Source organism: Drosophila subobscura, chromosome J (assembly GCF_008121235.1).
Source record: "Drosophila subobscura isolate 14011-0131.10 chromosome J, UCBerk_Dsub_1.0, whole genome shotgun sequence".
Taxonomy (NCBI): Eukaryota; Metazoa; Arthropoda; class Insecta; order Diptera; family Drosophilidae; genus Drosophila; species Drosophila subobscura.
The window spans coordinates 8,168,214-8,195,307 of NC_048532.1; the positions used below are offsets into that span (position 1 = coordinate 8,168,214).

Genomic DNA, 27,094 nt, shown 5'->3' on the forward strand with positions numbered 1-27,094 from the left:
AACGAACAAGACACAAAAATTGCCACAGCCACAAGTGAGCGGATAAGCCAGAACAACACTCGGACGTAGCCGCAGTCCCGAGACTCAGTCTCAGTCCCAGTCCCAGTCCCATCTGCATAGCCATCTACCTATCATCTGTACTCCTGGCCAGGAGACAGCCAGACGACTGGGCATCTCCTGGCAGGCTGGGGCTGGCTGGCGGGCAGCTTTCATTCATTAAAGCGCAGCCCAAACCCAGCCTCGACATGGACTAAAAACTGATTATCTGCATATAAGCCAACTAAAAACTGGATACCAGCAAAGCAAGTCTCCACAGAGCATCGCCAGCAGGCAGGCAGCATCAGCGAAAAGGAAAAAATAATTGCCCAGAACTGTTTAACATATCACGAGAGGAGGAGAAGCTGGAGCTGGCGGAGCTGGAGCTGGAGCTGGAGCTGCCTGCCTCCCAGTCGAGTGAGTCTTTTATAAAAATTCGCAACATGTCATTGAAGTCGATGAGGCTGGAGAGCCACCGAGTCACCCCCAACTCTTGGAGTCACCCCGCGCTCTCTCATTGTCTGGGGCAACTTTGACTGCGCAGGACACGGACACGGACATGGGACACGGTACACGGGACAACGGCATCGACGTGGACATGTCAATGTCTATCTCTCTTGCTCGCTGTCGCTGTCGCTGTCTCTGTTGCCTGGCGACTACCAACTCTGATCCATATCGTTAAAAGTTAACGCTTTAGCGGCTTAAACATGGCTTTTAGCGTTAATTAACAACGAATTTTCGAAAAATGCAAAATGTGCAGCCACAGAGAGCAGGAAATGGTCGGTCTGTTGGTCGGTCGAACCCAACCAACAAGTAGACAGAATGTTAACTGACACGGCAGCCGATAAGCTCCAGCCGGGAGCACCCACAGCTACATGGGGGGATACGCCGAAAAGTCGACAAAAAATGACTTCGACAACGACATTGCAGGAGCAGGACCCTCGCCTGGACATTTCCCACTTTCAAATGCTGCTTGTGCGGGGGAATATTTTTTCGAGGCGCTCATGTAACATTCAATATGGAAAAACTTGACTTAAAAATAAGCAAAAACAATTTCATTGAATATTTCTATTTTTAATTACTTTTAAAGTCTGGGCAAATTAAGCAATTTATGGGCAGGGCCACAGAACATTTAAAAGGCAGGAAAATAAAGAATTTTTGTGGCATAAAATGTATAAGAAAAAGTTTGGCAGAATGCGAGAGAATTGGTTGAACGTAAAGATTGAAATATCATCTCAAATATCTTCAGAAGTTTTTAATTAATATATTTTTTTCGGGTTAGGAATATAACGAAAAAAGCTCCAGGGGAAGAGTCACTTTTCCTGCTCCTTATCCTTTATGCAATTAATTTTTAAATATATATTTTAATAGTCAAGAAAACAACGATAAACAGCTCATTGGGCAGTCTTCCTTTTACTTATCCTTTACCCAAACACCCCATAAATACTTTTTAATAATTTCCAAAAATATCTAACGTATATTTTCCTCCTTCTTTGCAGTCTTTATGCTCATCGACAGCTTCACATAAAGTCACTGGAATGTAAGTACACAATAAAACCACTCAAACATATATTTTTGCACATATTAAATATCATTTTATTCAAGCAAACTAAAAATTAACAAAAATAGTTTAAACATTTCTTAGACAAGGCTTAATCGAGCACTCTATGTACACTCACAATTATTATTTATATTTCTAGTTAGTTTAGGCGTTTATTAGACTGCATTACAGTATTACACAGACAGGGCGGGGGTTGTGGGTCTGTGTTTTGGAAGCAAAAAAGGATAAACCATAAACCTAGACTAGACAATTAATTGAACTAAAAGCTAAGTTGATTGGAAGAATCCTACAGGCTATAGGGAAGCACTTGGAAGTGTGTTGGAATTGCAAAAGATCTGCCAGATCTGCAGATTTGTGTTACAAGTAAACCTTAAACCATTAGGAAGCACAACTTTCATTTATAATTATAGATAGTATATACAGAACCATCATCCGTCGTTCATTTAGTTTACTTTACACTTTTCACAACTTAAATATTAAATCACAGTGGCGAGATTGGTTTTTTCGACGCCTGCCCAAAACGATTCTGAACCGCTTGAGGGGCAGGTGAGTGCCTGCAAAACAGCCAAATGGAGGATCCCACTGGGGTGGCTCATCCCCGGTACTCATCTGGGCGGACAGAAGCTAAAGTAGGGAAAGAGTTGGCAGTGCAGCGAGTAGAAGCGCTTGGGATCTGTCTTGAGATCGAAGCCATCCACTTTGATCACATTCCATTGGTTCTTCATGTGTGCGTAGCTGAAGGACACCTGATCGTGGAACGTATCGGCGCGTATGAACTCCATGGGCTCCAAGTGCGAGTGGAAGTTGTCCACGACAGTGAGGGGCACTTTGAGGAGATGTTCTGCAGAGAGGGAAGAACAACAGTTAGCCACTGCCTCTCCCTTTGTTCTTCGTGTGTTTTGCACTCACCTATAATGAAACCCATTGTGACATCATCCGGAAAGCGTATCTTGTCGCCGATGCTGGTGAATCTGCCGCCACCTGCTATGGGTCGCATCTTGAGCGTCAGGGCACGGCTCAGACAGAAGCCAGCGCCGCCAGTTGCAAACCAGAAGGTTATCTTCTTGTTCGTTGTCGTGTTCTTCTGCAAGGGGGGAAAGAGAGGTGGAGAGAGAGGTGTAAAGGTTAACGGAAGAACTGGCTTATGAATGGTGAACGGTAGGATGAGCAGCGCAAAGGATAAACTCGGTTAAAAATCCATTTTTATTTTGGGGATTTTTTATTTTTCGATTTTTTGGCATTGGCCCAGGGAGAAAATTGCCCCGAAATACTGGGCCCATGCATCTCTCTCTCTCGTATATGATTAATTGACCATGTAAATGGACATGTGCGAGCTGGAAACTTAATACGACATTGGGTCTGAGGGTAAGACGAGACTTGGGCACAGGATCTCCCCGCTTTCCAGCTCTTCCTCTCCTGTTCCTTGCCTTTTTGGTGCGCGCAAATCAAGCGTAAAGTTTGGGGTTTTATTTTTAATTAGGGCTGGACTGGACTCTGTTTCCCCACTCAAATGAAAGAGTTAAAACTCGAAAGATCTTGCTCTAAATTTCTCTTCGGTTCGCCTGCTCCAACCCTGGCAACTGGTTTTTTGTGCTTAAGCCGACAAAACTGTGGCAGGCACATTCATTTGCTGCGGGATCAGCTGTGGCGATATTTTTCAAATGCTTCGAAATGGGAACGGGTTCAGGCATGGATTGAGATTCAGATTCAGGCACAGGCTCAGGCTGAGGCTGATGCTCTGGCTTTTTGGCTTTGCTATTGCTGTTGTTATTGCCGCGCCAGATCATATCGGTTATTAATGATAGCCTGCGCTGGCAGCTGGAAGCCAAATGGCGGCATAGACAAATGGCCCAAGCGGCCACATAAATAACCAAGGCGCAGACCAGGCACCAGGCACCAGGCACCAGGCACCAGGCCCAGGCAAGCCTGTTTCGTGGCAACGAAGGAGGAGCAGGCAGCATGGAGAGAAAGGCGATCGCAGCGTGGCATAAACTTGTAATTATGTATTGGGAAAATGGGCAGAAATAACAGGGATTTGCACTTACGCTGTCCAAGTGGATCTCCAGCGGTGAGGAAATGCTCGGCTTGCCCAAATACCAATCCACACTGGGACTATACTCGTCCAGCAGTTTGACCAGACGCGGCACATTGACATAGTTGTCATCGTCAAAGTGACAGAACCATCTGGAAAAGGGAGAAACAGAATATTTAGTCATAAAATTCACAACGAAAGGAACACGTAGTAAAAGTTAAAGATAGAAAAGAGATGCCCTCCCACGTGGAACTAACGCTGGAGCAGCTGGTGCGAATTGCTGTCGGTGTGCCCGAGCTGACACACGTGAATGTGGCCGTGTTGCACAGTCTCCTTAATGTGCTGCTAAAGGAAACTCAACTGCAAGGATGATCTGGTGAGCATTGGTGGCTTCGAGGGCAAGTGCTTGGAGCGCATCTTGGAGCAATCCAAGTTCTCGCCCCTGCCCTTTGATGTGGCTTCAATTGTGCCCATCTCTGAGCAACTCAGCAAAGTGGAGCAGCTGGAGAAGCGCATCGCAGAGCTGGAATGTCAACTGGAGTGTCACTTTAAGCAAATACGCGTCTGCAACCGGGCCAAGGGCAAGAAGTTTCAGTCCAAGATGTGGGAGAAGTATGCCTCGCCCTGCGAGGATCTTTGCACCACTTGCGACGAGGACAACAAGATCGCCTGCAGCCTGCTGGCCAATGTGGACTTTATGAAGAAATTGATGCGACAAATTGCTGGCCCAATTCTGCTGCAGATGGAGGATGTCAGCAAGCGGCTGTCGAAGTTCTATGAGACGCTCAAGGAGTTCCTGCGGCAGACCGAAGCGCTCTTCCAGCGCCTCGAACTGGTCAAGCAGTGCGTCGTGGAGATTGAGAATTTACGTGGTCTGGTCCAAGAGTACAACATCACATTTATCGGTACGATGGAGGAGCTGCAGGATATGCTGGACAGCAAGTTGGACAAGGTGCACATGCCGGCGCTCAAGAAATATATTCGCGATCGCTTCGATGACATTGACACGCGTCTGCGCCTCATTGAGGATAAGGAGAGTTGCCCCCGTGCCGCGGGATTCATCAATTCGGGCATTTGTTGCCTGTCCTGTGGCAGCACACGCGTTGGCGCTGATGTTGGCCCACAGGCCATGGCCCTGCTGCCCGATGCACCCACCCGCGGGCTGCCACCCATTACGGCAACGCCCACCAATTGCCAAAAGAGTCTCGTGTGTCGCTCCATCGAGAAGGAGCCCACGCTGATGGTGCGCGTAAAGAATCTCGATCTGGACATACTCGCCTCACGACTCAACCGACCCGCCTACGGGAAGATATGCAAGCTGCCCGAAGCCAATGACACCATCTATGGTGTGCGTAATTCCTGTTTTTCTGGTTAGCTAGGGAGTACTGTTCCCGCCCCTGTACCCCCTGTCATATGTTTGTGCCCCAATCCAAATCGTTTCGTTTAAGCAATAAAACATAAGAGCCAACCCAAGTCAAGGCTGTTTCCGCTAGGCGGAGGCAAAAAAAAAGTGCACTAATTTAGATTGCAATTACCGCAGGCAGAAACAGAGTTGGAGGGGAGCTGCCAGTCCAAGTCCAAGTCAATGCAGAGATAGAGATCGCCGTTTCCCCCTACTGCTTGCTGCAGCTGCAGCTTGCAGTTTGCAGTTTTTATAGTGACAAACGATCAGCCATATCCGGTAGCCAGCCGTTGGACTAATGATGGCATTAAGCGCGGCAGCTGAAAGGTCGCCGCTGGCCAGGCTGCAGCTCCAGGGTGCTCTCCAGGTACTCAAGGGGAAGCTCAACTTTTGCACTGATCTTGGGCAGCGCAGGAATTTTGCCAGAAGAAATTGGAATGACTTTGGGGGGGAAACAGAAAATCTTTGAAGGAAAAAGGGTAAGCCAGGAAGGGAGCGGAAACTGCGTGGAGGGAAGCAACTTTTTGGCTAGTTTTAGGAGTATTTATTGTCAGTGTATTCCCAACTTCGTTGTGTTTTTCTCTTCCACCTTTTTTTGCAAACTTTCGTTGAGCCCATAAGTATTCAATAAAATCGAATCGAATCGCGGAGGATTGGCAATGCCTTGTCTTGTCTTGCCTTGTCCGCGGCGTCTCCTATCGCTCGTTGGGTAATTTAATATAATTTTTATTGCATAAGCCGCGACTCTTGCTGGCGGTGTGTGTGGGGTAGATAGATACATAGATATCTAGCTAGCTACTCTTAAGCCTGGCATTCATAAATTGCCTGCTGTTTCGATGTTGTGTCTGTCTATGCTGCCGCTGCTGCTGCCGCGACTGTTGCTGTTTGTGGCTGCCACATGCGATACCTGTGCGAAAACGGCAGCCGCTTCTTTCTCCCTCTCTCTTTGCTCTGCGGCAGTGTCTCTTTCCCCTCGTCGCTTCGTGACGCATAAAAATGCGCGTTTAATTTGCTTAATTATGCGCAGAGCATAACCCTCCCTCCGTCTTCTCTCTTCGTTTTCCCCCTGCTGCTGCTGTTTTCTCTGCTTTTCCAAATTGAAATCTAGCCGCTATTTTATGTTCGTTGTCGTTTAATTAACGCTCGTAGTGCCCCTTCCCCCTGGCTGTCTTTGTGGCATTTATGAAAATGTTTTCATTTGGAAGTTCTTTGGGTTATCGGTTCGGGCATCATTGGGATCGTTGAATGCAGAAGAACTCGCTGCTCGTGTAGCCCATTGATATACAAATCGAGTGCAAAAACTTTCAGTTAAAGTTTATTTCCATAGCTGTGCGTTTTTTTTCCAATTATTTGCGCTGCTCTGATGGCAGATTTCGATCAGCAACCAGTCAGTCAGCCAGCTGCCGGCAGCCCGCTCCCGGGGCGTTGGCGGCTGCCTCCATTCCATACCCAATTCCCGTTCCCGCTCCCAAGTCCGTGTGCCACATACAGCAGGCGAAATGAGTTTATGTCTGGAGCCACAATAAAAAATGATTGACGGGGCACTTCAACTCGAGAGCAAAAGAAGGAGAAACCAAGTCCACCGGGGTCTTAATAGATTTCGCATTAACAGAGAGAGAGAGAGAGAGAGAGCCGTTGCACAGAGAGAGCGGCAACTAAGTTGCCCCTGCCACACAGTCAGCGCTAAAAGTATTTTGACAGCAGGCCGAGAGAGATAAGCGATCGCCGAAAAACTCCACAGTGCACAGTGTCCATTGGCTGACGATGACGAACTGATTTCGTTTGGGTTCTGCCACTCTGCCACTCTCCCTCTATCCTTTGGTGAGCCTCTTGCAATTAGCAATAAGTCAGCTGTCATCTGGCAAGCAGTGTGCGAGTTTTGCTTTATAAGTATCCCCATCTTTCGGTTGCCAGTTTCGCGGATTGATACAAATCAATGTGAAGTGCAGGGGAAGGGACAAGCAGACAACAAGATATTTACATTAAGCAGGAGTCTGTCTGACAGTCAGAATGTGCGCTGTCCGTTGTCCGTTGTCCGCTGTCCGTTGTGCGCCTCATTAACAGAAACAACAACAAACGGGAGACGGAGACAGAGACAACAGCGAAAGGGAAATTAATCTTCTCATTTTAATGCAGTTTTTCGATGGACGATGCTTTCATCTTTAAGTGCCACTCGCCCGACCATGAGTCAGAGTTTTATGTGCGGAGAAGCTGCACGCCTGCGCACCACCAAAGCAGAACAATTGAAATGCATTTGACAAATGCGCTCCACTGGTCTCCGACAAAAGCAAATCATTAATTTAGGCAGTGGCAGTGGCTATGGCTCCAAGTGTAAATTGAATACACAATGTCTTGTGGCTGCCAACAAGCCTGCAAATTGAAGGCAATTGTCGCGGATTACACGCTGTTCGTGGGTGGGTGAGGCGCTAATTGAAATGTGGAGCAATGCGGAGAGTCAGAGTTTCGCCTGCGAACTTCCCGGATGTGCTGACTGGAGTTGCAATTGCATTTCCTAATCTAAAACTCCGCATGCAAATGCTGCAAATTGTCTGCTTCCGCTGCCACAATTCTGTACAAAGAGTTTTAGCTCTCTTTTTTTTTTGTTTTTTGTCAACGTTTGTGGGCTGCGCTCATGCTCATCCTCTCATCTCATCTCTCTCCCACAACGCCTCAATTGGATAATGGGGGATCGTTGCAGTCGCAGTTGCACTTGCGGTTGTTGCTGCGCCGTTGCCTTGCCACAAGTGGCAAATAAATGAAATTGATGCGTTTCTCTAAAATGACTGTGAGGGTTCCCCCTCGGTAGAGTGTCGCCCCGGGCTTGGTGGTTCATTTTTCCCCTAAAAGGAAAAGTCTCCACACTTCACACGCATCTCTCTGTCGCGCTCTCTCTCTCTGTCGCTCTCTCTCTCTCTGCCTCTCACTCTCTCTATAAATAGCTGCCCCTGGCCGCAAAAAAGCAAAACTCCCGTGGAAAGAATGAAAATTTTCTCACACATTGCCACAACATCTGCTGGGGAAGGCTTTCCACATACGAGTATGCCACGGAATGCTCATGTCTCTCCCCCCTGCACTCCATATGCAGTACAGTTGAGTGCATTACGAGCAGCGATTAAAAATGTCGCAGCCTTAGATGGATATTGGAGTGTGTGACTGACTGTCTCCGTGTCTCTCTGTCTGTCTGTCTGCGGCTTTGCTGTTTGTTTTTGTCTTTCGTCTATTATTGCGGCTCTGTGTGGGGATTAGCGCAGTGCAACAAGTTGCACTCTCAGTGGCAATCATGCGCCGAAGAAAGGGTGGAGAAAGGGCGCCCATTGCAGCCTGGGAAATTTCATTGATGTGCAGACTGGAGCGAAGCGAATCATTCGATTCCCACGCACCCACAAAAGCAGGCACCAGGCAGCAGGAGGAGGCGTGTAGAGGGCACTGACAGACAGGGCCGAAATGTTTTAAGTAGCATGTAACATTATTATCAGACATATTCAGACAGGCTTTGGCCTCAGTTTTGGTTACTCCTCTCGGCTTTGGGTTCCCCTCTGCAGCTCTGGGTTCCCCTCTGCCGCTCTTTGACTTTGCCCTGATTGATGCCAAAGCCGCTGATGGGGCCGGGCCCATCCTTGTGGCCCTCCATCTGCATGCGTCGCCCAGCTCTGTGTTCCATTTACATTTTATGCTGTGAACATTACGCATATTACGTGTTGTAATTACCCCAAGAGGAGGGCACGGAATGCCGTCGTTATTATGTCAAAATGTTGATTACGAAACGTGTCGGGCATCCATGGGAGGCGTCATTCGAAAGGGAGAGCAGCGCCGTACCCGCCTCGGACTCGGATTCAGCAACCTCGGATTGCAATCAGATAAGTGGCGGCTGTTTATACAATTGCCTGACAAGTTTTTGCCCAGCCATACGTTCTGGATACATAAGGTTAGGTGTGGCACAAACACACACACCCAAAGCCAAAGCCCAGCAGAAACAAAAGATAAATAAATTAGAACTTGAAACGAATAAATCGAATCCGATTAGGCAGGGGCTGGGGCTGGGCAGTCCGTTTCGAGCTTCGAGAAAGGAATTTAGAGTCGAAAAAACACACAAAACTAATTAATAAATCGTGGAGCCAAGGCTGCTGCTCCACTGTCGCGCGCACAGTGGGACGCACACAGAATTTCCCGTAAACACCTACTGGCGGCGCCCCAAAATGTGATGGAATTTCTTTATGAACGCGGTCCGAGTCCGAGTCGGGGGACTTTAATTGATGACTGGCTGTCGGTTGATTTGGAGTAGGAGTTGGCCCGGGGAAAAGGAGATTAAAGATAGAAGAGTGACGTGCCAGGTCATCGTCTGTCTCTCTTCTATGACTTGCAGTTGCCGCTGCTGGCTGCTGTTGTAACTTTAATTAAATTGAACTAATTGTTCAACATTATAATGGATACCCAACACCGACAACAACATGGCTGCTGTTGTCTGCTGCCACTGCAATTAGCCATTCAAGGCAAATGCAAGACGACGAAAGGCGCATTCGTTTCATTTTCTCATTTTCTCATTACCCTGTTCGCACAGTGGGGCAAATAATTCATGTTTTATGGCAAATAAATTTGGGCATTACGCAATTAAAAAGGAGCCGCTCAGATTTGCATTTAATAGAGCTGCTTTTGAGTGGATGGGAGAAGTAGACGCCCCACGGTTGCCAGCCAACCAGCCAGCCAATTCCAAGCAACATGTTGCTGCTGTACGCACAGCAACAGCAAGCAGTAGCAGCAGCAACAACAGCAACATGCTGCTATAAAGGGGAGTGCTGTAGCTGTAACTGCAGCTGTAGCTTGGTTGGGCTGTGGGGCTGTGGGGCTGCAACACAGCGTGGCATAATTGCCAGTTCGAATGCACGTTAATTAACCTCTTTTTCATGTTTCGCCTGGATATCTGCTTTTGGTATACAGATGAGCAACGAGGGATACTCAATATGTTGCTCCATCTCGTAGCAACATGAGCCAACATTTTAAACGTTGCCAATCAGGCCATGGAAGGATGCCGCCACTCGGTTTCCTGTGGCCACCTGATATCATTTCGGTACTCAAGTAGCAGCCACCAGCAGTGCCTCATCTGGCTGGCTCATAACTGCACATTTTCATTGCCGGTCATTTATTTTATTTCACTTTTGTACAACAGCAACACAAATTGTTGCTTGCTGCTTGCAGTTGTTTCTGCTGCTTGCTACTGCTTGCTTTTGTTACTGTTGTTACTGCTTGCTGTTGCTGCAGCTATTGATTGCATGCTCCGCGCTCGTATAATGACAGTTTCAAGTTCTAAGCCAAAACGGCAAGTCAACTTAAGATGAAAGCAACAGCAGAGCAGCAGCAGAATATGGCCCCCATCTAGCCATCCAGTCGTCATCGCCATTCTCCATCATCTAGAGTCCAAGCATGTCCAAGTTGTTCTAGATTTCTGGATGATGTTGTGTGTGCTGCTGCTGCTGCTCCTCTTGCTCCTCTCTGTGTAATTACAAATAAGCGAAAAGGGAGGCAACAACAAAAAGAAAAACCAGAAAATCGAGCAAGCTTTTTGTATGGCGAGACTTTTGATGCACTGCCAGATGGCTTGTAGATTTGTTGGCTATAGCTATGGAGAAAATCCTTATACCCTTCCTTGCGGTTAGAGTAACTCAAAATACGAGTAGAATGTCTCTAGGCTGCTGCTCCTTTGGGCGCTAGTTTGAAGTGTCTTTTTGCTGGTCCGCTCTCCTTTTGTGCTCCTCTGAGCTGCGGTCGAGCTGGACAAGTTTTGAGTGGATTGCTGTTCGAGGTGGGGGCTGGGGCGTTCACTGTTGCTGCTGTTTTGCAGCGTCTTAATTGCGCAAATTAGAACGCATGGCAGCTGCAGCACAGAGAGCAGCCCGAGAGGAGCCCAAGAGTAGCCCGAGAACTGGGTGTTTTGTGTTTGCCATTTGCCCATGGATAGATTGCCAGTGGTTGGGTCTTCGCTCTCTGCGGTCGCTTATTAAAAGCATTAAAGTCTATTATTACAGGAGCAGCAACGGCAGCCACAACCAAGGAGTCATTGCTCTCGGCGTTGCTCTGCAAGTTGTTAAGCAGAAATGCATCGAATGAACATTAAGCTGGCAAATATGACAACATTTTAGGAGGCCCCTACAGGCTGGCAGGCATACCCTACAGCTGCAACATGACCTCTTGCTGGTTGCCTTCTGCTGCTCCCCGAGCTAATGCTGTAATTCTGCATGAAATTGAAGTCGTACAAAGCACATCACGTACGAGTGTACGAGTTCTCTCATATGGCAATACCCCCAATCAATATGTAGATATTTATTTGTTGCAATCTGCAGAATACTCACTTTTTGCCGCTCTCCAGAAAGACATCCAGTTCGGCGGACATCTTGCAGCAGAGCGCCTTGCGAAAATGGCCCTGGGAGCACTTGGTGTTGATGAGGTGGCCCTCTGGAAACAGAGAAAGAGAAGGGAAAAGGGTTGGAGAGGTATAAACATTTTGATAAAGATTCGTAATTAAGCAGAGGGAACAGGAAAACAGAAGGAGCCAGAGTCGATGGCAGTGGCATTGCCAGTGGCTCGCCACTTCTATGTTAATTAACTAAAAGGCCAAGTTCATATCGCCCCAAAAACGAGGAGACACAAGACAGCAGACACAGGCGGAGGGGAACACAGCTCGAACAGTAGCTTGTTAGTTGAGAATGCCGCTCATATCCAGCGGATACATTTTGTATCGTTTGACAGCCGCCGCCGCCGCTGCCGATAAAGATGCAAGAAAGGGCATGGGGCATGGGGGGGCAGGGCCAGGGGCAGGGGCAGCCACTGAAAGCAGAGCACAACAAAAACATTTTGCGCCTTAATTGGATGAAAATTGTTGAAATACTTAAGAACACACTCGGACACAGGGAGAGCGGGAGAACTTATCCTTTGTGCAGTCGGCGGGGCGCACACACATAACTCAAAATCCCCGAGCGTGTTTAGCAGAATCCTTTCGGCCAGCTTTTGGCCTAATCAAAATACCAAAAACACACACAGCACAAAAGGGGAGACAAGTAGAGTCCCTGCGTGTCCCTCTCCCTGTCTGTTAGTCTGCGTGAAACCTGAGATCGTCGCAGCCTCTCAGCCTCAGCCTCTTCTCTCTGCTCTTTTCGGAATATTTTCTTGTATATTTTCTGTTGTCTCCTCTTGTTGTTTTTGTTGTTTTGTGTCTGCCGGAGTGTATGCAAAAATTGGAATATAATTTTTTAGGTTTTAAGCAAAAATTGAAATTTGAACTTTTTTCTTTATAATTAAACTTTGCTCTCCGCTCTGCGCTGCTTCCCTTCGCTCTGTTCTGCACTGCTTCCCTTCGCACTGCTTTGCTTGGCTCTGCCGTGGCGCATTTTTGATTCAAGTCTGAAAAATCGAAGCGCAGTCTGCAGTCTGCGTTGCCTGCAATTCAATTAAAATGCGGGTGAGTGATGAAGTTCCCCCTGCTCTTCTCCACACTCTCTCCCTTTCTCCCTTCCTCCCTCTATCTATGTAGATGATGGAATTTATAAACTTTAATCGGTTTTCGGTTTGTTTGTTGCTGCCTGGCTGCCCAACAGACAGTGGCCAATATTAGGCGGTGCTGTGGGCGTGTCCCTTTGGCTGATGTGAAACTAAATTGAGAACAGGCCAGAGCCAGAGCCTGAACGGATCGCATTTTGGATCCCAAAAGGTAAGAGGTCGTCGGGCTAACCCAGGTATAAAGCAGTTGTTTTGTGATAAATTTTTTTTTTTTTTCATTTTAAAAATAAAATAAAGAAAGATAAAGGATAGAAAGCGCGGGTGCAGGGGTGCTGCGGGGTATAACTTATGACTTCCTCTTTCTCTCTTTCTATACTCACTTGTCTTCTCCTGGTAGTAGTGATCATCCGTGTCCGTAAAGAACCAAGTCTGCAAAAAAAGAAAAAGAAACAAAACTTAGCAAAAAAAGAGATCAAAATAAAAACTGAAACCAAAGTTAGAGGCTTCGACATTTGCATATGAATCATGTAAATTACAAGAGAGAAAAAATAAAAGAAACCGGCAAGGCAGGCCTGGGAAAACCACTTCTGATTTTTACAGCCACAGCCACAGCCCCAGCCTAGAACTAGAACTTGAACTTAATTATTCGAAGAGACCAAAAACGAGCAACGGCCTACAAGCATTCGCGTCCGGCAATCAGATAAGAAAATTCCCACACCACACACACACACAACACACACCCTTCTGGGTTGCGTCTCAAGAAAAAAAGAACACTCGTAACTCAAGCAAAAAGCCAGTAGAAGAAAATGGTAAAGAAAAAAGCAGAAGTGGCCCACAGAAATCAGTCAACTTTGGCGGTGTGGCTCCCTCCCATTTGGGCCTTTGCCATGCATCGCTGCCTGCGGTAGGGCTTGTTCCCCATTCTGTTCCTTGTTCTCTGTTCTAAGTTCTTCCTTGGTTTCTTATAGGGGAACCCAGCTCCTCATTAGTGGTCGGCTCAGTTGCCTCTCTCTCTCTCTTTCCACCTTGGCTCTTTAATCTATTTGCCGTGTGACATTCATTCCCCTTTAGCTATTTTGCATTTATCTTTTTTTTCGTTATTTTTCTCTCTGATTTTTCTCGTAATAAATTTGTTAACCCAACAACTCAATTGCTTGGCCTGAGTCTGTGTCTCTGCCTGTGCCTGGATTTTCCCTTAATAACCTTTTTATACCCGGTACTCGAAGAGTAAATAGGGTATATTGTATTTGTGCACATAACGGTTGTATGTAACGCACAGAAGGAAACGTTTCCGACCCCATAAAGTATATATATTCTTGATCAGCATCAATAGCCGAGTCTCTGTCTGTCTGTCTGTCTGTCCGTCTGTCCGTCTGTCCGTCTGTCCGTCTGTCCGTCCTGATGAGCGCCTAGTACTCAGAGACTATAAGAGCTAGAGCCACCAAATTTTGCATCCAGACTTCTGTATGCTCACACTGTTACAAGTGTATTTCAAAATGAGCCACGCCCCTTCCGCCTCCGCAAAGGGCGAAAACCTCCCAAATCTACAATTTTGAAGATAGCAGAAAACTAAAAACGCCATTCCGTAGGGAATGACCATATCTATCAGATCACCAAATTGGGATACGATTGGATCATTATTATAGCCACAATGAAGAAATTAATTTGCAGTAGCCAAACCCACCCCGTCCCGCAGCATTCACACTCTGCTTCGCGCTGTTTATGGCCTGGCCCCTGACACGTCACTGCCTCTGCCTCTGCCTCTGCCGCTGCCTCTGCCGCTTCCTCTGCCGCTGACTCTGCCGCGACTCTGCAGTGTGTGTCTATAGGGGAGGGTGGCGAGCTAAAGGAGCGTGTTGGCGTGAGTAGTGTTGTTGATGTTTAGCCTCTTGCTTTTGGTTTTATTTTTTGCCTTTGTGTCAAATCAGGCGAAAATCGTTTTAAAGCTTTGACAACTACACGAACAGCTTGTTGTTGGCCCTGTTTGCAGTCGTTCTGTTGTTGTTGTTGTTGTTGTTGTTGTTGTTAGCCATGTTGCTGTCTCTTGGCGGAGGAGGAGGTTGGGGTACAACTTGGGCAAACAATACGCCCGCTCCGCAAGCATTTTGAGCAACGACTTGCTGCAACAGTTAGAAAGTCAACTTTTTGTACCAGTGTCGGCTGCACAGTACCAGTGCGCCTTCTTCCATTTGGAGTTCTTTATACACAACTGCCACACAGCAACACCACTTGCAACAGCAACAGCAACAGCAACAACAACTTCGCTGCTAAAAGTTTTCATCGTCGTCTGCTGAATTTTCATGGATTTTTACGAGATTTTTGCAGTTTACTTTTTCTACTTTTTCTTTTGGCGACGGCGGAGGCTGACTCTGGCGCTTCTTCCCCTCCTTTGCCTTAGGGGCGCAAATGTTAACACCATGTTGCTGTTGCTGTAGCCGTTGCTGTTGCAGTTGCAGCTTTGCCGGCTTGTTGTTGCAGTTGCTCCTATTGTTGCTGCAGCAGTGGCAGCGGCAACAGCAGTTGCCAGGGCAGTCCGCACTTGAGTAGCTTTTAATTTATGTGACTGTTCAAACCGTTGACAAACAGCATTACAACGTGTCTCGCAAATTTATGGCTCGACGCGGACTGCGCCACTGATGGAGCTGTCCCATAAATACAGTTCTTAAGAGAGGGAGAGACAGAGAGAGTGCACGGCATCGATTGGGCCAAAGTTAATTGAAAATCAGGAAAAGGAAACTCAAGCCCAGAGACATTGACAAACAAATCTAAGCGCTTGGCAGTGGCTCATGGCTAGAAGTTTGCTCAAAATGTTGGGCCAAGGAAGAGTATAGAGAGCGAGAGAGAGAGCAGAGCGAGTGAGAGCGCTCACCAAGTTTTAGGCTTTGAAATTTTCATGGCGTGGCCGGGGCATTCAATTGGAACGAAGCGATTGCCACAACAATTCGTTATGTTTTCGGCGCCCAAAGAGCAGCAGCAGCAGCAGCCAGCAACAGCCCAAACTCCTAGCCAACTCTGCCACTTGGCTAACTGACTCTCGCAGCCAACAATGAATGCATTTTCAATGGCGTCTGCGTCTCCTCTAACTGCAGCTGCGGCAGTTTGCCCCAAAGGCACCGGGCAACGGGCCGGCTGTGGCCAACCATTTGGACAAACCATCGAAGCATTTTTGGCTTTTGGCGTTTTTCCTCCACGTTGTTCGCTTTGTTTTTCGCTCTCGGTCGCGCTAAAATTTAATGCCCCCCACACTCCACACTCCACTCTGCCGTGCTCTGCTCTGCTCCCACCTGAAAGCACGTGGGGTGCGGTCAGCCGCCGCCGTTTGCTGCATGCACCTCGAGGCCGGCAGCCGCTGCGCGCATTTTCCGTCTGCGGTTTTTATTTTGCAGCTGGACCCAGGCAGCAGCCTTACAACTGGACCAGCTACAGCCCCTGTTCCTGTCCACCCGCTGCCTTAGCTCGCTGCCCACAGCTTTAAGTTCCAGGTCCAGGCCACGTCCACGTTTCAGGCCTGGCAACATTTTTGTGCATTGGCCAGCCCCAAAACAGAAAAGTGGCCGAAAAATTATAATCTATGCACAAGGGGCGTAGAGCCTAGGCAAATGCATAGGATATGCTTTCCAAAAGCCAAGACCAAGCCCAAGCTGAAGCCCAAGCTGCAGCTCCACTTGGGCCCAACTCTCGAGTGAAAGTTTCCAAATGAATAAGTCAGGCTGTGGCCGCCTGGGATGTGACTAATTTGGTTAATGCCAAGAAGGAGTACTCGTTACGCCCCAAGTTCAGTGAGCAATTTAAATTTCAAATGAAAACTAGGGGAAAGGAAAAATCAAAACTCCTTTTTGGTAGTTTATTAAACAAAAACACAAAATCCTAGAACCCTCAGCAACAGCAGCAGACATTTCCCCGGGCAGATTCAATTCAAGAAGCTCCAAAACTAAACCACAAGAACCGAGCCCCCGTGAGGGGCGTTTCACATTTTGCGTAATCTTTCTCAGCTACGAGAGATGAGCCCAAGCCAACAAAAAAAAGGTTCTTAATTATAGGCTTCGGAGGGGCAACGCTGTCTGCACCTGTGCTGTGCAGCCTCGGGGCATGCCCCGCACAAGAGTGTTAAATACAGCAGAGAAAATGGGCTGAAAACAAGGCAAATGAATCAATTATTTGCGTGATTTGTTGTGCAGCAAATGTATTCGTATTCACTCAAAGACATTCAATTAATGTGATGGAAAAGTGAGAGAGTCATAAATAAGAGACACAGAGAGAAAATGTGAATTTATTTCGGGATAAAAAAACACACAGAGAGATTGTTCCACATTAAGGAGGAAGTTCCACTATGCGGGTGGGGGCAGCGGCGGCAGCTGGATCTGTGTCGCCGCCAAAATACAACAAACAAAAGTCAACAATTGAAATTTCAATTTAATGCGAAATTGAATTCAATTGAAGAGCATTGAGTGGGTGGAAGAGCGAGAGAGAGCGCAACAGCAGCAGAATGAGAGCACGAGAAGAGGTTCCGGCACGGGCTGTTACTATATGATATATCAAATAACTGGCGACAGTGCAAGACATAACATTATGGAACAACAAAAGGGAATTTTCAACAATAAAACTTAGAGAAAAACCCCAACAGATGCGCTGCCAAGCTCGTTTGTTTGTTCAAACTTATTCCAATGAAACGCACTGTATGTGCGGCACACTTTTGGCAGCGACTATGTCCATTAATTGAGCTTTAATTGGCAACTGAGCAGCAACTAGTCGAGGAGAAGGCAAATCAAAGCAGCCACCGGACCGGCTCAAAATTCTCGAACAATGGCAGAGGAACGGCAACCAGCGACAGGCTGCAGCTCTGGCTGTCATATGCGCGTTTCTGTTTCCTTATTTATGAGCAGATGACATGGTCCGTTCCTACCGTGTCTAGTGATTCATCACAGGGGCCTTGACTGGGACCCGCTCTGACTGTCTCTCTGTCTGTCTGTCAACATGCCAGGCGACGCTTTTGCGCAGATTTGGCGGCGACTACTGGCTACGTGCTGAAACTTGTGGCAGCCACATTAAAGCGAACAAAAACTACACAGAGTAGAAGTAGTCGAAGGGTTAATGAGACTTCACTTGGTGACGCATGGAGCATTGTGGAGAGAGAAGCAACCAAGCCAGCGGTTAAGCGCAACATTTTACGATCAAGTTTTCCACAGAGCTCATAAAATTCCTAAAGCTAAAGTCTGGCTCTGTTTTACACAGTTAGAGCTCTGTGAATCAATCAAACAATAAGTCAGGCAGCCATGGGATACACTTCATTAAAAAAAATAAATGGTAAATGGTAAATCAAGACAAGCAAATCGAGACACAGACAGCCACCCACAGGAAGCCCTCGACATCCCCTCGACTACCCTCTCTAGGAAACACTCCACGGACAGCTGTCAGTCGGTGTTCCCCGATCTATCTACAAATCCAGCGACTGCCTGACATTTGACATGCGTTTGTGCGGTGGCTGTGTCTGTGTCTGTGGAGACCCCAAGAGCCACAGCAGCAGCCACAAACAGACTCTCAAGGGGGCATGCAAATCCGCCACAGACGGTAGCCCGAAAAAGTCAGTGCAGGGGTTCCCGGGTCTTAGTTGGAAAAATTCAAATGCAAAGCGATTTTCCGCAGCATTTGGGCATTCAATCAAAGTGCAGCGTACAACGTTTGGGCCTTGCCAGTTTTGGCCAAAACTGTTTACAGTAATTTATGCTCATTTGTAAGCATGAAAAATTTGAATCATTCATCAAAGACTCGGCACGAATGGACAGACTGGCAGGAGGGAGCGGCATGGCAGAGATCGAGTTTGATCTGTGGGGGTTTTAGCAGGGGAAAGAGCTACACAGAGGAGTGCCAAAACAACCCTTAGATAACGAAAACAACCCTTAACTAAAGCATGATCAGCAAGTGTTAATCTCTCTCTTAGGTGATCAGTTCTTGGGTTCATCTGAAAGCAATCAATGTAGGGTAAACTCCAAGAATTCTTCTGCTTATTTCTTAGAGAAGAGATTGTCTCTTAGGAGCTGCAGCTCCCTCTCTGTACATCAGTGGCATACCTTCTCCTTGTGCGTTTTGCCTTGGACTATCACTTGGGCATCACTTTGATGACAGATCCACATGGATCTGGTTTGTGGCCCGCTGGCCTTTTATGGGGCGCTGGCTACGTGAAACGACAACGAAACATTAATCAACAGCAGCAGCAACAACACAACAACAACAGCAACAGCAATTACAACAAATTGTTTCAAATGCGGCAGGCGCACAGCCACAGCCACAGCCAGAGCCAGAGCCACAGCCAATCAAATGCGAACGCAACATTCAAGTTGTTGCTGCCTGTTGTTGCCTGTCGCGCTGCTCCACATTGTTGTTAACCACACGGCAAATGACGGGCCAACAGTCGACACAAACACACACACAAGGAGCATCAACGACAGGCCAACAACATCGACAGCGAGCCACAGTCTACAGCGTTTCCATCAAAATAATTGGCCAAAAGCAGCGCTGCGATCAATTGTTGTTTGCTTGGCAAAGAGAGAGAGAGAAAGAGAGAGAAATTGATGCTTGCTTGTCGCTGTGGCATGTATGGGGATGCCCATACCGTTTTTAGTGAGAAAATTAACAATCGATGTGGTAGCGAACAATCGATAACGATAGCCGTTTACAGCTAAAAGCTGGCTCTGACTCCGCTCACACTCTGCTTATGTGTTCCCTGCTGGCCCTGCAGTTCCCTGGAGTGCCCTGCTGTGGTAGGCAAATATGACTGAGAGCGAAAATTATGAGCAGCAAACGATAGTTGCAGCTGGAGGATACCTCGTACTTGCGAACCTTCGCTCTTTGTTTCCCAGTGTGGCTTAGCAGCAGTTAAGGGTGGATTAGGTACCAGCGCTCTCTCGCTCTCTTTCTTTATATATCTTCACCGCTAGCTCTCTCCCAGTGGGACTAGCTCTACACCATCCTACGATCTATTAAGTTTTCCGAAGCATACAAATTATTTTATGCTTTTTCCTGTCATAAAACCCTCCCTCACATAACATTTGTTTTGCTGTACTCTGCCATTTACGGGGTAAACTATAAAAGAGTGTTACAGGCCCTGCAGCATTTCCCCTGCAGCTTTTGGGCGGCGGGGGAACTGCAATATGGAGGCCTGTAGGAAACGTGCTAGTCAAGCATTTTTACAATTTTCAAAAAGGTACAAAAACACACACACACACGGGGAGCATGCAAGTACATGTCCCTCTGGGGTTATTTATTTGTGTGTGTTGTTGAGATGTTTTGTTTTTTCAGTCACTGTTGTTGTTATTGTTGTTGCATGCAACGGCATCGTCAATGGAGGGGCATACCGGAGTGTAGAGTGCAGTTTTGTGTAAACAATAACGAAACACATTTGTGACGCGTGATTTTGCATAAGTTGGCACACAGACAGAGAGACACAGACAGAGAGGAGTCGGGGCCACAATTCTCCTTTCACTCCGCACAGAAAAATCCCATTGAAAGCGACAGACTGAAATTCGATTAAACGAAATGGGAAACAAAAGCAGTTTATCCATTCTAAGAAGCCAAAGACGGACACTCTATTAGTCAGCCATTAAACAGCAGATATCATAAATATATATTCAGATATACATAAATATATTCTGCGATTTAAGTTCACAAAATGAATGAAGACATTTTTATGGCCAATTAAGCGACGGCCACAGAAATCATAAATAGCCAAAATGAGACACACAAAAAAAGGCAGCAAAAATCGAATCAATTCCCGACAGCTTAAAAACTCATTATGCAAATTGGTTTTTGGTTTTTGGTTTCTTTTCGGGGACTGGCAAATCTTTCGTTCGAAATCTGTGTGCAACCTTTGGCGCTCTCTTTAGACCCCACTTAGCCCCACACAAATTGTTGGCCACCCACACGGAACGAGTCGGGAAATTAGCTGCCAAAATAATCTTCGATCTTCAAAGCTGAAGTCGAGTCTCTCGTGGAGTCTCTCACCTGATCGCGGGCCAATTGGAACCAAGTCTTGATGATCAGCGCCAGTCGGGTATCGTGATAGTTCTTCGTTGTCTTCACACTGATGAAAATGTCATCCAGTTCGGTGATGGGCGGCTGTGGCGTCGCTGTCACCGCTCGCTGTGACAGATCGTGGAGCAGCTCCCCGTTCCGACTGCGACGTGCCAGCTCGGTGAGCAGCGTGGCCGTTGGCCGCTCGCTGACCTCAATGTCGCTGAAATTGAAGCTGCGTATGTCCTTGCGTATGATGACGGTGGTGGGTGAGGCAGCGGCGGCAGCTGCAGCCGCCGGCTGTGTGGGCGTGGAGCTGGACGAGTGTAGGGCATAGTCCTGCAGCAGCTGGTCGCGATGTGTGGTCACAGGTTCATTGGCATTGGCATTTGCATTGCCATCCACCTGGTTGTGCGGCAACTGAGGGGACAGAAAGATAAAAAGAGAGCGTGAGGGAGGGCAGGTTTAATGTAAATTTGTTGTGTAAATCGCACGTAGAACAATAATAAAAAATATGAAGACAGAACCAGAGACGCAACAGCGGACCCATCAACTCCTCCGCAGGCGTTTGAGGCATTTTCACCTGGCAAACAAAAGGCGAACTTCAATGGCAAACAACAATGGCAAACAAATGAGAGACAGGGGCAGGGGCAGAGGCAGAACAAACAGAAAGAACAGTGCCACAGCCGAACCCCTCTCATAAATGCTGAGTAAGAGCAAACACACAGAGAGGCCGAGAGAGAAAAACCCAAAAACGGGGATCGGAATCGGAATCGGCAGAGTTCCCCCTGCACCGAGAGTTCTCCCTGCCTTGTTGCTTGATTAATTTCCACTGATAACAGGTTCATTTGCTTTTGTTGAATGCTCATCGTCGGCGGCGGCTCTTCAATTGCTCTTTCCAGATCTCCTTCGCCGTCTGTTTAATGGCCCCAAGGAAATGGGTACAGGTGGGGAGTGGTGCTGGTGGTTGTGGCACTCTTTGCTTTGAGGCAATTCTGATTGAAGAGTGCTGATAAGTGGCAGCACACTCGTACGCTGATGAGACACCTCGACTTGGAAGTACCCTAGAAATTGGAGATTTACTTTTACTTCCACATTGAAATTTTTCCCTTTGGATTTCTCCCATTTGAATTTCCGTTGGGCTATGCAAATCCGAAGAAAACTTCCGTCATAAATTCATTCACAAATTAACGAGTGGAAGAAGCTCTCTTTCCCACTCTTTCTTCACTCTTTCCCACTCTTTCTTCTGCCCTTTTGGGGAACTACTTCACACGATATTCCAGCATTGATAGCGGACAGCAGACAGACACAAAAGTTGGTGGCTCTCGCATAGAATTTTATGGCCGCACGATCGACAGACGGATGAACAAAACGGCGTTGCCGTTCCAATATATAATAATAGAGCTCCCCAAATCGACAATCATCGAGTGGGTTTTCAGCGGCAGAAGCTGCCTGAGAGAGAGAGAGAGATATGACACAGGTGTAAACGGCTGCTGCTGGGCTGCCGCTGGGAATTGGAAAGCTGAGACGAAGTCGATGATGGGCTGCTGCTGCTGCTGTTATTTTTCGAAGCAATTAAAAAGCTGAAATATTAATTTGGCAACAGAAATGGCAGGCTCCAATAAAGATCTTACTGAACGGTAAAGATACAAGTTGTAAGCGGCAAAAGTCGTGAGCAGGGAGCGACAGTGAAAGCCGAGGACACGCCTCATTCAATCAGCTCCACACATGTGCACATACATTTATGTACGAGTGTGTATGTACATTCAAGGTTCATGGATGCATGGATTAGAATGTGTCGCGGCAATGCAGGCAGAATAATATGCAAATCAGAGAGCCAGAGGGAGAACCGCAGCAGCCAGAAAACAACTTTGCGACACTTTTGCTCGAGCAGCGAATTACTGGAACGTGAGGAAACTAACAAGCAACAGATACGGATACACAGATACTCAGATACAGCTGCGGAACGTGTGCCCATATATGCTGCACGCCTGCACACAGCAGATACAAGTACAAGTACAATCCAATAGATACAAAAAGAGAAAAGAGCAAATCAAAAGGCGAACAAATTTAAAAAACGCTCTCGGGGGTAACCAGTCTATCCCCCTTCCACGCCCACTCCAGTGACTAATGCTTCATTAGCCAAGTGATTAATATGTTTATAAACATTTCCATGTCAATTAATAACGAGATTGTGGCTGTAGCAGGGGGCAGGGGTAGGGCTATGACCACAGATGCTGGAGAGAGGTGTGTATAAAAGGGCGCCAAATCTGCGCTCTACCCGAGAAGATTAATGAGTAAATTCTCTTACGATTTTTATATAACGGAAAACATAAATCAGCGAACAAATCAAAAGAATTTCTAAGCCATCCAGCTGGGCGGCAGAGTGAAAGACAAAACACAAAGACAGACAGACAGACAGAGGAAGAGAAAGAGCGATCAAGCAGCGGAAAAATCTTCATTAAATGCTGTTTAACAATATTATCCGTAAGATACAAATCTAAGATAAGATGCACACAGGCAGAGGCACACAGGCAGGCAGTCGGCTCAATTAAGCGACCACCAAAAGACTCTGCTGCTGCTGCTGCTGCTGCTCCCGCTGAAGATACAGATACATTGCGCGCCTTTATCAGGCGCCTACAAGCGCTTGCTGCAGCTTAATGTCGTCAGCTTTTTGGGGGCTCTCACCAGAGCCAAAAGGAGTAGCAGAATGAGGAGATGCTGCTGCTGCTGCTGCTGCTGCAGCTGGTTTTGCCATGGGAAAAGACTGCGCGCGATGCATGGGACTCGTCTCGATTCGACTCGACTCGGGGGGCACCTGCTTTTTTGGTGGCATAAAACAGGAATCTCATGACTGGGCCTCTGTCTTCGCTTGATTTGCATGCACCTCAACTTTGAGTGCCTTCAAGAGGCCCTGACTGCTGTTGTCATTATGTATTTACCAGGGCCACAACGTGCCACGACTCATACCTCGAATCAATCTCTCTCTCTCTCTCTGTCTCAGTCGGCCAATTCTGTGCGCCACTTTAAACAAATTCGTTTGACGATTATTATTTGTTTCGTTTATGATTTATGCGTCAGTCACACGCGATTGTAGACGTGACATGGGGCCCCCCCCCTACAACACACACACCTAGTATCAAAAATTATTTGCTTTATCAGCCGAAGCCCAGAGCCCAACCCAAACCCCACGCGAGAACTGAGACACAGTTTAGTGGCGTTGTCCAGCTTTTTCGAGGAATCCGAAACGAGTCAACACACAGCAGTATTTTTCTGTGTACTTATTTCCTTCTCTTATTTTTTGCGCAACGAACAAAATTAAACAAATTGTACGTTGCATGCAGTTTTGTGGTCGCCAGCAGCAGCAACAACAACTACAACAATTAATTGGGACAAGTCACAGACCTCTGATGGAAGAGAAGGAGCAGAAGGAGGAGGAGGAGGCGCTCTGGCTCTCTGGAAAAAGAACTTCAATTGAAAAGTGCTACAACAGCAGCAACGGGCAGGCAGTTGTCAACAGTTTTTGAATCCGGTTAAGCATTTAGTAGCACTCCTCAGATATATGTACGTATATGTAGCACTGGTCATTTCTGTCTGGTTTCCGGTTAGCCCACACCACACCACTCCACACTCCACACACCACACACCAAAACAATAACTTTGTACATGGAAAAAGCAACAACTACAAACAGCTGTAAGATCCCTCACAAGCAGCGCAACCGAACAACATCCAGCCACGTTGTCCAAATTAAAACAACATAAACATAAAGTTTTTAATTATACTAGAGGCCGAATTACAGCGGAGGAGACCAGAGAGGTACCAGAGTTTGCCGGTTTGCCGGTTTGCCAGCCGCAGAGTGTAGACCGCACGGGCAAAGATGAGCCAAAAGTTGGGCAATTGAGTTGCAAATTGGTGAGGCAGGAGGCAGGGGCCGGGGAGAGTGTCAAGTGCAGGCCACAGAACAGGGGCTGTAAATTACATGTATGGATATTTTTCAGGCAGAATGGCTTCCATCATAATTGGAATGATGCATGTTTACTTATATGAGGCATCGATGTGTTGGATGTTTGCAAAAGAGGGAATGCTGCTCATGAGGCAGTTTATGGAGTGACTAATTCAGGGGGTATTGCTCATTAAGAGGGGGACTAGCATTAAGGTTCTTAAGAATTTATTTAAATGTTGTGTAAATATATTAATTCTTTGCAATTTGTACAGCGTTGTACTGATCTAAAAAATCATTTAAAAATGTTTAAAGCAATCCAAAACTATAAAAAAATTCGAAAAATGGAATAGGAATTTAATGAAGTTGGCTGGAAAATATTTCTATTGAATTTAACTTTGTTTTAAATTCTCAAAAAATGGCTGTCCATGAAATTAGTTTAAAATTCTTTTAAATATACATAGATAAAAGAGAATTTGAAAGTAACAAAAATCCAGAATCCTCACCCATCCAAGACTCTATTGATTCCAAAATCCTATCATAAAATCTATCAAAAATTGTTGTTGTTTAAACCTTTATTAAAAATACACTCAAGAGGGTTCTCCATCACTCTCCCAGTGGCATTCCTCTACCATAATTTTTGCACTTCCCAAAATTACACAAAATGTTGACTATTTGTGGATGCAACAAGAGTCCCCGCGCTGTAAGGCAATTCCCACGTGCCTCTGCTATTCGTTATCTGTGGATATGGCTGACGCGACTCTTCCTACGACTTCTCCTTCCTCTTTGCTGCACTCCTTCCTGCCTGCCTGCCGGTGGCTGGGGTAATATTAGCACACAATATTTTATTACACAAAAATTTATGCAAAAGCGGCAAAACAAATCAAGAACAACAATAATAAATGGTGGGACAGGACAGGGACAGGGACAGAGGGACAGGCCTGTGCCTCAGAACCTGACAGAACAGAACAGAACGCAACGGAACGGGTGGGGAGGGAGGGAGGATATCTGAAAGCTTTGGCGACGCTCTGCCGACGGCATCTGAGCGAAAGAAACAAAAAAACACAACCGAAACTGTTTTATATGCAAGGCAAAAGAAGTCCAAAGAGGGGCAGAGAGAGACTCCGAGCTACAGCTCCAAGCTCCAAGCTCCAACTCCATTTCCAGCTCTGAAGACGCAGGCACAAGGGCGTAAAAAGGTTTTAACGGCCGGAGCCGGACGTCAGACCTGTGGGACGCATGCGCGCAGCTGCAAAACGTCGCCGGGGCGTTGATTTATGAAAGTGCACGATCGGCAGGGAGGCAGTGGAGAACTCGGGTTGGAATCATGCAAATTTTTAGAGTGCAAATATCTCTCGCACTCTGCGTATGACAAATGCCACAGAGCAGCAGATCCCACGCACATGCGCAGAGGCAGTCCTCTATGGGGGATGGGATGGGGATTCTTGATCTTCACTCACTTGGATGCCCGGATATCCGTAGGCGCTCTGGTAGAGCATAAGCGTCATATAGACGACGGCAACGGCGAGTGACATGGCTTGCAGGAGGCGCTTAAAACGTTGCGGCAGCGAGAGCACAGTCAGGCTCATCATATGTCGAACACACCGCACTACGCGAACATCGGATTCGATCTCTGTCGAACGTGGCGAGGCGAGGCGAGAGTACTTGTTGTCAATCACCAATCACTACTGTCTCTCAATCTCTCTCTCTCTCTCAATATCAGTGCACTGTGTACTGGAAATTCTCGCAAATATTTTGCTGTAGCTTTTTTATAGCTTTAACTTTTGTGTTGGCGCGCGCGTGGTACGTCTTGCTTGTTGCAAGTTTGGGGCGAAACTGACGAGACTTGCGGCGTTCCAGCGAAAATCGTAAACAAAACAGAAACCAGAAAGACCAGAAAACAAGCAGAGAGCAGCAGCAGCGGCGGCAGCAGAGAGCGAACCACTCGCGCTCCGCTCTCAGTGCTCCAATTGGAAGAGAGAGCGGCAGCAGCTGCTGCAGCTGTTGCAACTGCAGTTTTCCAATCGGAGCAAATCGGGGCTCTCTCTGGCTCTGTGCGCTCTCTTCGTGTGCGCCTGCGCTCGTTCTTGATCGTGTTCCTCCGCGCTCTCTCCCGCTCTCTCTGTGTGCTGATCGTTCGGCGATCGTTGACTGGTTGGTTCCGCCTCGGCATGTGCCACAGTAGCTGCCGAAGGCGATCGCCTCTACTCCCCAAGCCTCGACGGTGCAACTCGTGGGCGTCCGCTTGCCCGTTCTGGACCAACCTTTGAAGGTCTTTCTCTCTCTTTTGGTCGCTGTCTCGGTCCTGTCTCTGGGCCCTTGGCGGCATGTCCTTATACAATCTGTTTGCCATTCCTTACCCAAGTTGGCAGGGCTTCCCAATTGGGAGACCAACTCCTCTTCCAGGCAGCTTGGCTGCTCCGCTCCTCCATTGCGACGACAATTCCATTAAAAGTTGTACGTTGTCACTTTGCGTTAACTTATCTGTGGAGCATGTTGTGCGATCGCATTTTTATTGTCGCCATTGTCTCGGCCTCTGCCGCTGCCTCTGCCTCTGCCACTCGCTCTCTCTGCCCACACATTCAAGCCTTGCCACAACTCCTCACGTGCTTCACCGTAACTCCAGC

The 27,094-nt window shown here is 47.2% G+C and overlaps 2 protein-coding genes across 3 annotated transcripts; one reads left to right on the forward strand and one right to left on the reverse strand.

Moving 5' to 3' along the window:
• Nucleotides 1-1,698: 1,698 nt before the first annotated feature.
• Nucleotides 1,699-26,297, reverse strand: LOC117894170 (fringe glycosyltransferase). 2 transcript variants are annotated; one of them, XM_034801072.1, is made up of 7 exons: nucleotides 25,928-26,297; nucleotides 20,518-20,955; nucleotides 12,900-12,948; nucleotides 11,376-11,478; nucleotides 3,643-3,781; nucleotides 2,507-2,681; nucleotides 1,699-2,438 (listed from the first exon to the last, which is right to left on the reverse strand). In XM_034801072.1, the coding sequence occupies exons 1-7, from the start codon at nucleotides 26,057-26,059 to the stop codon at nucleotides 2,203-2,205; spliced, it is 1,272 nt and encodes a 423-aa protein (XP_034656963.1). In that variant the 5' UTR covers nucleotides 26,060-26,297; the 3' UTR covers nucleotides 1,699-2,202. The 2 variants fall into 2 exon arrangements, with proteins under 2 accessions (XP_034656963.1, XP_034656964.1); XM_034801073.1 differs by having other exon boundaries at nucleotides 1,701-2,438; nucleotides 20,518-20,946; nucleotides 25,928-26,296.
• On the forward strand, nucleotides 3,849-5,144 carry LOC117894171. Its single transcript, XM_034801074.1, is given in 2 exon segments — nucleotides 3,849-3,980; nucleotides 3,982-5,144. Coding segments are annotated over 2 exon segments (1,140 nt in total). The 5' UTR covers nucleotides 3,849-3,863; the 3' UTR covers nucleotides 5,005-5,144.
• Nucleotides 26,298-27,094: the final 797 nt, after the last annotated feature.